This window comes from Rhinolophus ferrumequinum, chromosome 16, assembly GCF_004115265.2.
Source record: "Rhinolophus ferrumequinum isolate MPI-CBG mRhiFer1 chromosome 16, mRhiFer1_v1.p, whole genome shotgun sequence".
Classification (NCBI taxonomy): Eukaryota; Metazoa; Chordata; class Mammalia; order Chiroptera; family Rhinolophidae; genus Rhinolophus; species Rhinolophus ferrumequinum.
In genome coordinates this window covers 61,410,469-61,422,294 of record NC_046299.1, presented here as the reverse complement: position 1 = coordinate 61,422,294, position 11,826 = coordinate 61,410,469, and the positions used below count along the sequence as shown (strand labels likewise).

The 11,826-nt window shown below is 40.4% G+C and overlaps 1 protein-coding gene across 1 annotated transcript; it reads left to right on the top strand.

The window, feature by feature from the left end:
* The first annotated feature begins 620 nt into the window (after window positions 1-620).
* Window positions 621-1,748, top strand: LOC117036087 (eukaryotic initiation factor 4A-II-like). Its single transcript, XM_033130701.1, is given in 2 exon segments — window positions 621-858; window positions 860-1,748. Coding segments are annotated over 2 exon segments (1,080 nt in total). The 5' UTR covers window positions 621-652; the 3' UTR covers window positions 1,734-1,748.
* Window positions 1,749-11,826: the final 10,078 nt, after the last annotated feature.

Below are 11,826 nucleotides of genomic sequence, written 5' to 3'. Positions count from 1 at the left end.
TTAGTCTTAACAATGATTTTTTGGATCTGACACCAAAATTAAAGGCAACAAAAGCAAAAATAAACAAGTGAAACTGCATTAAACTAAAAAGTTTCTGCACAACAAAGGAAATCATCAACAAAATAAAATGGCAACTTACTGAATGGGAGAAAATATTTGCAAAGCATACATCTGATAAGGGGTTAATGACTAAAATATATAAAGAACTCATATAACTAAGTAGCAAAAAACAAAACAATCCAATTTAAAAAAATGCACAGATCTGAATAGACATTTTTCCAAAAAAGACATACAGATGATCAATAGGTACATGAAAAGATGCTCAATAACACTAATCATCAGGGAAATGCAAATCAAAACCACAATGAGGTATCACCCCATCCCTGTTAGAATAGGTGTTATAAAAAAGACAAGAAATAATAAATGTTGGTGAGGATGTGGAGAATTAGGACCCTTGTGTCTTGTCGGTGGACATGTTAATTGGTACAGCCACTATGAAAAATGTATGGAAGTTTCTCAAAATATTAAAAATTGAACTATCATATGATCCTGCAATTCCACTTCTGGATATTTATCCAAAGAAAACTAACTCAAACACTAACTCAAAAAGATATCTGGCTTTTCAGTCGGGCGCTGAGTGGTTTTTCGGAACATGTCTGGTGGCTCCGCGGATTATAACAGAGAACATGGCGGCCCAGAGGGAATGGACCCCGATGGTGTCATCAAGAGCAACTGGAATGAAATTGTTGATAACTTTGACGATATGAATTTAAAGGAGTCTCTTCTTCGGGGCATCTATGCTTATGGTTTTGAGAAGCCTTCAGCTATTCAGCAGAGAGCTATTATTCCTTGTATTAAAGATCCAAAAGGTAATTCTGGCACTTGGAGACTACATGGGAGCAACTTGTCATGCCTGCATTGGTGGAACCAATGTTAGAAATGAAATGCAAAAACTGCAGGCTGAAGCACCACATATTGGTGTTGGCACACCAGGGAGAGTGTTTGATATGTTAAACAGAAGATATCTTTCTCCAAAATGGATCAAAATGTTTGTTTTGGATGAAGCAGATGAAATGTTGAGCCTAGGGTTTAAGGATCAAATCTATGAGATTTTCCAAAAATTAAATACAAGTACTCAGGTGGTGTTGCTTTCTGCCACAATGCCAACTTATGTATTGGAAGTGACCAAAAAATTCATGAGAGATCCAATTCTAATTCTGGTGAAAAAAGAACTGACTCTTGAAGGAATCAAACAGTTTTACATTAACGTTGAAAGACAGGAGTGGAAATTGGATACACTTTGTGACTTGTACGAGACACTGACGATCACACAGGCTGTTATTTTTCTCAATACAAGGCGCAAGGTGGACTGGCTCACTGAGAAAATGCATGACATGGACTTCACAGTTTCTGCTCTGCATGGTGACATGGACCAGAAGGAAAGAGATGTTATCATGAGAGAATTTCGATCAGGGTCAAGCCGTGTTCTGATCACTACTGACTTGTTGGCTCGTGGGATTGATGTGCAACAAGTGTCATTGGTTATAAACTATGATCTACCTACCAATCGCGAAAATTATATCCACAGAATTGGCAGAGGGGGTCGATTTGGGAGGAAAGGTGTGGCTATAAACTTTGTTACTGAAGAAGACAAGAGGATTCTTCGTGACATTGAGACTTTCTACAATACTACAGTGGAGGAAATGCCTGTGAATGTGGCTGACCTTATTTAATTCCTGGGATGAGATAGTCTAGAATGCAGTGCCCGCTGTTGCTGAATAGGTGATCACAACGTGCATTGTGCTTTCTTTGGGAATCTGAATCTTGTCTCAATGCTCATAATGGATCAGAAATACAGATTTTTGATAGCAAAGCGACATTAGTCGTGAGCTCTTGTGAGGAAAGTCATTGGCTTTATCCTCTTTAGAGTTAGACTGTTGGGGTTGGGTGTAAAAGATGGGGTCTGTAAAATCTTTCTTTCTTAGAAATTTATTTCCTAGTTATGTAGAAATGGTTGTATTAGATGTTCTCTATCATTTAATAATACACTTGTGGACTAAAAGATGTAAGTGCTGTATAAAATCAGCCAATTACGCTAAACTAGCTTATCTGCCTTTATTGTGTTGTCATCAGCCTAAATAGAAAGGCCTTTACAATGGATTTTTTTTTTAGAAAGCATTTAGATGCATTTTGTTGGTATTGTATTTATTCAATAAAGTATTTAATTAGTGCTAAGTGTGAACTGGACCCTGTTGCTAAGCCCCAGCAAGCAATCATATCCGAGGTAGGGTTAAACCCCCAGTAAAATTGCCATATTGCACATGTCTTAACGAAGTTTGAATGTTAAATAAATTGTATATTCACTTTAAAAAAAAAAAAGATACCTGTATCCCCATGTTCATTGCAGCATCATTTTCAATAGCCAAGATATGGAAGCCTAAGTGTTCACTGATAGATGAATGGATAAAGAAATTGTGGTGTGTTTGTGTGTAAATATTATGCATTCATAAAAAATGTGCCATTTGCTACAACACGGATGAAACAGGAGGGCATTATGCTAAATGAAATAAGTCAGACAAATACCATATGATCTCATTTATAAGTGGAATCTAAAAAAAAAAAAAAAAGACAATAACAAAAACCCCAAACGCATAGATATAGAGAACAGATCAGAGGCAGGGAGTGGTGGGTGGGTGAGATGGGTGAAGAGGTCTAAAGGTTCAAACTTACAATTATAAAATAAATAAGTCAGGAAGATATAATGAACAGCACGGTGACTGTAGTTAATAATACTGTATTGCATATTTGAAAGTTGTTAAGAGAGAACTTAAAAGTTCTCATCAGGCCAGCCCGGTGGCTCAGGCGGTTGGAGCTCCGTGCTCCTAACTCCGAAAGCTGCCGGTTCGATTCCCACATGGGCCAGTGGGCTCTCAACCACAAGGTTGCCAGTTTGATTCCGCGAGTCCCGCAAGGGATGGTGGGCAACACCCCTGAAACTAAGATTGAACAGGGCACCTTGAGCTGAGCTGCCGCTGAGCTCCCGGATGGCTCAGTTGGTTGGAGCGCATCCTCTCAACCACAAGGTTGCTGGTTCGACTCCAAGGGATGGTGGGCTGTGCCCCCTGTAACTAGAAATGGCAACTGGACCTGGAGCTGTGCCCTCCACAACTAAGACTGAAAGGACAACAACTTGACTTGGAAAAAAAGAAAGTCCTGGAAGTACACACTGTTCCCCAATAAAGTCCTGTTCCCCTTCCCCAATAAAATCTTTAAAAAAAAAAAAGTTCTCATCACAAGTAAAACAATGTTTTTGTAATTATGTATGGTGATGGATGTTAACTACTTATTGTGGTGATCATTTTGCAATATATACTAATATTGAATCATTATGTTGTACACCTGAAAGTAATATAGTGTTATATGTTAATTATACCTCAATAAAAAACTAAGAATAAAAAACTAGAATGTCTTAGGAAAAAAATACCAGAACTAGTTATGATTTCTGAAAACAGTGAAAACTTTTTTTGCATGATTTTTCAATTCTCTCCTCCCCGTCTCCAATTTTTTGTGCCATATCTAGCTACATTCTCAGAATATAAAGCCATTAATACTACAATCTCTCCCTTTTAATCCTCATTTAATCTTAATTCTACAAGTATAACTTGAACCTCACTTCAAACTGAAAGACACATACAGACTGGAAAGTGAAAAAATGGAAAAAGATATTCTGTGCAAATAGAAACAATAGGAAAGCTAGGGTAACAATACTCATATCAAACTTTAAAACACAAAGTGTAAAAAAAGACAAAGAAGGACTTTACATAATTATAAAGGGGTCCATCCCAGAAGAGGATATAACAATTATAAATATCTATGCAACCAACATAGGAGCACTTAAATCTATAAAACAATGATTAATGAACATAAAGGGAGAAATCCACAGCAACACAATAATAGTAGGGGATTTTAATACCCCACTCGCATCAATAGATAGATCATTCAGACAGAAAATTAATGAGGAAATAATGGCCTTAAATGTCACATTTGACCAGATCAACTTAATGGACCTGGATAGAACATTTTATCCAAAAACTGAAGGATCCACGCTGTTCTTTCAAGTGCACATGACACGTTCTCCAGGGCAGAGCATATATGAGACCACAAAATAAGCTTCAATAAATTCAATAAGATTGAAATCATATTGAGCATCTTTTCCAAACATAGTAGCATGAAACTAGAAATCAACGACAGGAAGAAAACTGGAAAAAACACAAATACATGGAGACTGAAAACATGTTACTAAACAACAAATAAATCAAAGAGAAAATAAAAAACTACCTTGAGACAAATGAAAACAAAAACACAACTTTTCAAAATTTATGGGATGCAGCAAAATCAGTTCTAAGAAGTTCATAGATAACACAGGCTTATCTCAAGAAACAAGAAAAATCCAAATAAACAATCTAACTCTATACAACAAAAGGAACTAGCAAAAGGAGGACAAACAAAACCCAAGTAAACAGAAGAAAAGAAATAGTTAAGATCAGAGAGGAAATAAAATAGAAATTAAAATAGAAAAGATCAATAAAACTAAGAGCTGGTTCTTTGAAAGGATAAATAAAATAGACAAATATTTAGCTAGATTCATCAAGAAAAAAGGAGGGCCCAAATAGATAAAATCATAAATGAAAGAGAATTTACAACTGGCACCACAGAAATACAAAGAACCATTAAAGAATATTACAAATAATTATATGCCAACAAATTTGACAATCTAGAAGAAATGGATAAATTTCTACAACTATATAACCCTCCAAGATTGAACCAGCAAGAAATACAAAATCCAAACAGGCCAATTATTAGGAATGAAATTGAAGCAGTAATAAAAATAATAATAATAATTAAAAAAAACTCCCAACAAATAAAAGTCCAGGATGCCTTCACAGGTGAATTCTAACAAAGAAGCATTAATACCTATCCTTAAACAATTTCAAACAATTGAAGAGGAAGGAACACATCCAAGCTCATTTTATGAAAACAGCATTACACTGATATCAAACCCAGACAAAGATGTAAAAAAAAAAAAAAAAAAGAAAGAAAAGAAAAAAGAAAGAAAGAAAGGAAAGAAATAAAATTGCAGGCCAATATCCTTGATGAACATAGATGCAAAAATTTTCAATAAAACATTAGCAATCCATGTTCAATAATACATTAAAAGGATTATATACCATGACCAAGTGGGATTCATCCCAGGGATACAATAATGGTTCAAAATCGTTAAATCAATCAACATGATACATCACATTAACAAAATAAAGGATAAAAACCATATGATCATCTCAATAGATGTAGAAAAAGCATTTGACAAAATTCAACATCCTTTTATGATAAAAAACTCTCAACAAAGTGAGTAGAGAAGGAACATATCTCTCACCATAATAAAGGCCATGTATGACAAACCCTCAGCTAACATCATACTCAATGGTGAAAAGCTGAAAGTCTTTCCTCTAAGATCAGGAACAAGACAAAGATGTCCACTATCACCACTTCTATTCATCATAGTAGTATTGGAAGTCCTAGCCACAGCAATCAGACAGAAAAAAAAAAAAGAAGTAAAAGACATCCAAATAGGAAAGGAAGAATTAAAATTGTCATTATTTACACATGACATGGTATAGAAAACCCTAAAGACTCCATCAAAGCACTATTAAAACTAATAAATGAATTCAGTAAAGTTGCTGCATACAGAATCAATACACAGAAATCTGTTGCATTTTTTTCTGTTGCACTTTCATAGAACATTCAGATGAAGAAATGAAGAAAACAATCCAGTTGCATCAAAAAATCATAAAATACCTAGGAATAAATTTAACCAGAGGTGAAAGACCTGTACTCTGAAAACTATGACACTGAAGAAGACAGAAATAAATTGAAGGATATACCTTGCTCATGGATTGGCAGAATTAATATCGTTAAGATATTCTTATTATGTAAAGCAATATACAGATTCAATGCAATTCCTATTAAAATACCATAGCATTCTCCTTAGAACTAGAACAAACAACCCTAAAATTTAGATGGAGCCACAAAAGACCCTGAATAGCCAAATAAATCTTGAGAATGAACAAAGTGGGAGGTATCACACTCCCTGACATAAAACTATACCACAAATCTACAACAACCACAACAGTGTGGTACTGGCATAAACACACACACACACGCACACGTGTGTACACACACACACACACGCACACACACACACATATGAGGTCAGACAATTAAATTCGCAAACTCACCCTAGAAAAAGTGCTGCAGACCTCGTTGCTGAATATCACTATGGTCACCTTTCGAAGTGCTCCCTTTGGGAAGCTATGCACCGATGCCAGTGCCTAGTCCACCCTTCAAAGCAATTTTGGAACTCTTTTTCTGGAACGGCCATCAGAGCTGTTGTCGTATTACCCTTGATGTCCTGAATGCCATCAAAATGTCTTCCTTTCAGTATTTCCTTTATCTTCGGGTAAAGAAAGAAGTCATTGGTGGCCAGATCAGGTGAGTGGGGAGGGTGTTCCAATACAGTTACTTGTTTACTGGCTAAAAACTCCCTCACAGTTGGTGCCGTGTGAGCTGGTGCATTGTCGTGATGCAAGAGCCATGAATTGTTGGAGAAAAGTTCAGGTCGTCTAACTTTTTTACACAGCCTTTTCAGCACTTCCAAATAGTAAACTTGGTTAACTGTTTGTCCAGTTGGTACAAATTCATAATGAATAGTCTCTCTGATATCAAAAGAAGGTGGGCAACATCATTGCAATCAGTTCGCGAACTTAATTGTCAGACCTCGTACATATAAATGGAATAGAGAGCCCAGAAATAAATCCCCATTATATGGTCAGTTAATCTATGACAAAGAAGGCAAAGCTATCCAATAGGATAAAGAAAGTCTCATCAATAAGTGGTGTTGGTAAAACTGGATACACACACACACACACACACGCACGCACACACACACACAGAGGAAGAAATTGGACCACTGTTGTACACACCACATACAAGAATAAAGTCAAAATGGATTAAAGACTTAAATGTAAGACCTGAAACCATAAAACTCCTAGAAGAACATATAGGTAGTAAACTCTTTGACATTGCTCTTAGCAATATCTCTTTGGATATGTCTCCTTGGGCAAGGGAGACAAAAGAAAAAATAAACAAATGGGACTATATCAAACTAAAATGTTTCTGCACAGTGAAAGAAACCATCAACAATACAAAAAAGACAACCTACTGAATGGGAGAAAATATTTGCCAATGATACATCCAATAAGGGGTCAATATCCAAAATATATAAGGAACGCATACAACTTAACACCAAAACTCTCAAACAATCCAACTAAAAAAATAGGCAGAGGACCTGAACAGACGTTTCTCCAAACAGGACATACAAATGGCCAAGAGACATATGAAAAGATGCTCAACATCACTAATCATCAGAGAAATGCAAATTAAAACCACAGTGAGATATCACCTCACACCTGTCAGAATGGCTATCATCAATAAATCAACAAATAAGAAGTGCCGGCGAGGCTTTGAATGAAAGAGGACACTTGAGCTCTGTTAGTGGGATTGCAGATCGGAGCAGCCACTATGGAACAGTATGAAAGTGCCCCCAAAAATTAAAAACAGAGTTGCCATATGATCCAGCTATTCCACTTCTGGGTATTTATCTGAAGACAATAAAAACACTAAGTAGAAAAGATGTATGTACTCCTATGTTCATTGCAGCATTACTGGTAATAACCAATATATGAAAGCAATAGATGAATGGATGTCCACAAATAGATGAATTGATAAAGAAGATGTAGTATATACACAATAGAATATTATTCAGCAATAAAGAGAATGATATCTTGCCATTTGTGACAACATAGATGGACCTAGAGGGTATTATGCTAAATGAAACAAGTGAGAGAAAAAGACAAATACCATATGATTTCACTTGTATGTGGAATCTAAAACAACAAAAACAAATAAAAAAAAGTGAAATAGACAAAACAGAACAGAAACAGACTTATAGATACAGAAAACAAGCTAATGGCTTCCGAAGGGAGGCTGGTGGGATGTGCTCCAGCACCATGCTGTGTGCACAGTGCCCTCTGCTGCCCACATACCTGCTGTTTCCTTCGGCTTTCCCCAACACTTATACTCATGTTGTGCAGGTCTCATGACCTGTCCACCCATTTGTATTTTGTGGTGACAGGGGGATACCTTGTCGGTTTGTCTCGTAAATATTGTCCATGGGTTTGATTTTTATATCTTATTGCTTTGTGTTTATGTGGGGATTCTGGAAGACACAAAAGTATGCTTCCACCTCCACTTCCATCTTCCTAGAATTCTTACATTTATATTTTAAAATGATACTTTAAAAGGCAACAATAGACAGCCTTTTAGACAGAATTATTTTTTCATTTACAGACAGAATTATTTTTTCATTTACAGAAAGCACTAAAAAAATAACTGTGTACATTAAAAGCAAAAACAGACTGTTGTCTGCCCAAGGCCTGGGTCTGTTCTCACTGTTAACCAGGGAGATTGCAACATGGCAACTGCTAGAGATGTGACAGCTCCTGGTCCAGGCGAGATGGCAGACAAGACAGTCCCAACACCCGTGCCTACAAACACCCAGACATGTGATGGCCTGGCCAAGCTAAGAAGAAAGGCACAGGCTCTATGAGTGCAGAAAGGAGGAAAGGAGAGCGAGAGAAGGGAGGGTAAGGAAGGGGATGGGCCTCAGCTATATCTAGAATGATTTATTTCTATTATCTGGAGAGAGTAAGCCCTCCAAAGCAAAAGGGCATTGTGTGTTATTTCTGCAGGATGGGTACAGAGGTGTCTGTTATGTCTTCACTTCTCTGCATGTTTAAAATTTTTATACTTAAAATATATTAGCTCTGCATTGGTACTTTTCTTTGCCTGCGAAGTAATCAGAAGAGTTGGAGAAGAATTAAGAGGGAAATAACTTTATCATATTGTGGTTCAGTGCTGTGTCCCTGGTGATCTGAAAATCGTCTCCCCATTTACCAGCCATTGGGCAGGTAAGGTGTGGGAGGGCTGGTGCCTGCCCTTCAGGTGTGTGCCCAGCAGGTGTTTATCCTGATGCTCCTCTTGCTGCTGGCCTTATCCTCCACTGCTGGGCCCGACCCCAAGTCCAGCCTGATGTCCTGCTCAGAGGCAGTGCCGTCCACCCCAGCCCTGGCCACCCGTCCCCTTAGTTGTCTAGCAGAGCTAGAAATACACATGTGAGGTCATCGGGGATCTCACTGTCAGAATACAATAACGAAATGAGTGTTTTTAGAGAAAAACTGGCACCCCCCCCCCCTTTCCTGGCGTGATTCCTATCAGGCCCACAGGAACACAGCTTTGTTCCAGAAGGCTCCATAAGGAGACAGACAGGAAGAAGAACCTGCATCCCTCTGGCAGTGTGAAAAGATTTCCAGGAGGAGAAAGGGCCTGGCTGGGCCTGGTAGTGTGGCTCTGGGGGGCTGGAGGAGGCCAGGTATGCGGGCAGGTGAGGAGGTATGAGGGTCCACCCTCCGTGATGAGGCTCCCCTCCGGTCGTGCCCCTTGCAGCTGCTCCACTTGTCCCACCTCCACTCTCCCTCCTCCCTTTTTTTTCTCTCCTGACCAGCAACCTGGGCCTGGGAGATGGAATCTATGTCCTCTTTGCTGCATTTGGAGCATTTCTTCTTTCCTCCAGGCTTTCTTTCTCTTTCAGCCCCTGACCCCTGTACCCCACTCTTGTGTTCGGAGGACAGGGAAGCCACGGTGGCCCCTCGTCCTCTCCCCAGCTCTGCACGCCCTCGTGCCCAGCACCGCCCTTCTTTCCTCACTGTGAGGTGAGCCCACAGGGCTTGGTTGCGTTGTCTCACCGCGCAGGGACCTGCTCCCACACCCTCCCTTGTCTCCTCTTCCTCCTGAAGGCTTTCCCCGGCACCCCAACATGCCCAGTAGGCCCCACCCTAGAAAAAAGCAAACCAAACTTCCCTTGACTCCACATCTCCCTCCAGCTGCGTCTGCTCGCTCCTCTTCTTTCCACCTCCCAGCTTCTAAGAGGAATTGTCTACACGTGAACTGTTACTCACCTCTCCTCTTCCTATCTTCCTTGGTGCCTCTATTGTCTGGTTTTACTCTCAATGTCCTGTCTGCTAAGGTCACCGGGGACCTCTGAGGACCATGTCCAAGCCCTGCAGCCTTTGACCTCTGCAGTTCACACCCTGCGTCTTCCCTTGTCTCAGTGATGCTGCAAGCTACTCGATTCGCTCTCACCTCAGGAACCACCTCCTGGATGGCTCCTCCTCAGTCTCTCAAATTGCACCCCGGGCCCCCGTCCCTCTCCCCCCCACCCCCCTTTGCCCAGCTCCTGCCGAATCACTTTGCCTGCCCTACCTAGACCAGAAGCTCTCAGCTTTGGCTGTGCACTAGAATCTCCTGGGAAGCTCTTTAAAATGCTGATGCCCAGGCCGACTGAGTCCGAGCCCCCAGGGGAGGAGAGGGGTGGGTTCACTGGTATTTTTTTCAAAGCACCCAGGTGATTCTGATGCCCAGTTTGCCTGTCCAACCAGATCCCTCTGCTGAGCGATAGCTGCCAGTGTGATATCGCCACCTAGTGGATTCCTCAGGACATGAGGTGGGGTGGAAAGAGAAACAACTTGTAAAATCTGTTAAATTTGTTAGAAATCTGTGGCTGCAATTTGAGCTGGTCCAGGGGACTCACTGCTCCCACCCCACCACGATCTTCCTAATCAAATAGCAAATTCTTTACAATGTGCCGAGCACTGTTGTAAGTGCTTCACCGCAATTATATGACACCGGTATTATTATTCCCATTTATTATTATTAATTTATATTATTAATTTATTTTATTATTGTCTGTACAAGGAAACTGAGGCACAAAAACCTGCCCAAGGCCACGCAGGTAGCAAAGCTGGAGCTAGGGTTACAAACCCAGACAGTCTGGCTCGACTGTCCACTCATAACCACAGCACTGGCTGCTGCGAGGCTGCTGCCTTCCTGGGGCACAGTGGCTGGCAGAGTCGGCTTCTTCCCCCGGGCGTACGTTGGCACAGGAACAGAAAGGCAGACGATGGGCTGCCATCACCAGATACACTTGACAATCTTATTCGCTGCTGCCTTTATATTCCTGTCCTTAAGTGCCTCTTCCCAAGACTGAGGGTGGCTGTAACGTTTTATCCAGGCCCAAGCCCAGTATAAACAGAGACCAACTTCACCAGGCACAGGAGCAGTTTTAGTCAGCTGGAGTGAAAATATCCTCAGCTTCGCTGGAAATCCCCTGCTAAGTAGTTTCTCTCAGTGACTTCATTAGGGAAGTGGATCAGATTTGATTAAATATCAAAGTGTCTACGTTTTAATTAGCCGCACGCAAATTGCCTTCTGGAACTCTCTTCCCACCCCTCACCCCCATGATCATACAGCAGCTCCATCTCCCCAGCTGCTCAAACCAGGACCCTGGGGGTCTGTCTGGTCCCTCTTTCTTCCTCACCCCACATGCAATCAACTCATCCTCATGTCCCATCAATTTCAACTCCAAAATAGACTGACCGCCTCTCCACATCTCCCTCCACTCCCCTAGGCCAGGCCACCACCGGCGCTGCCCCTGATTCACTCTTTGCTTCCATTTCTCACTCCTTTCTATCCGAAAGAGGGATTTAAAAGTCAAACCTTATCGTGTCACTCTGCTAATAAACAGTAAAACTATCAGTGGAACTTTGGTAAAAAGCCCAAATCCTTAGCCAGGCCTGAAGCCCCTCCTCCTCC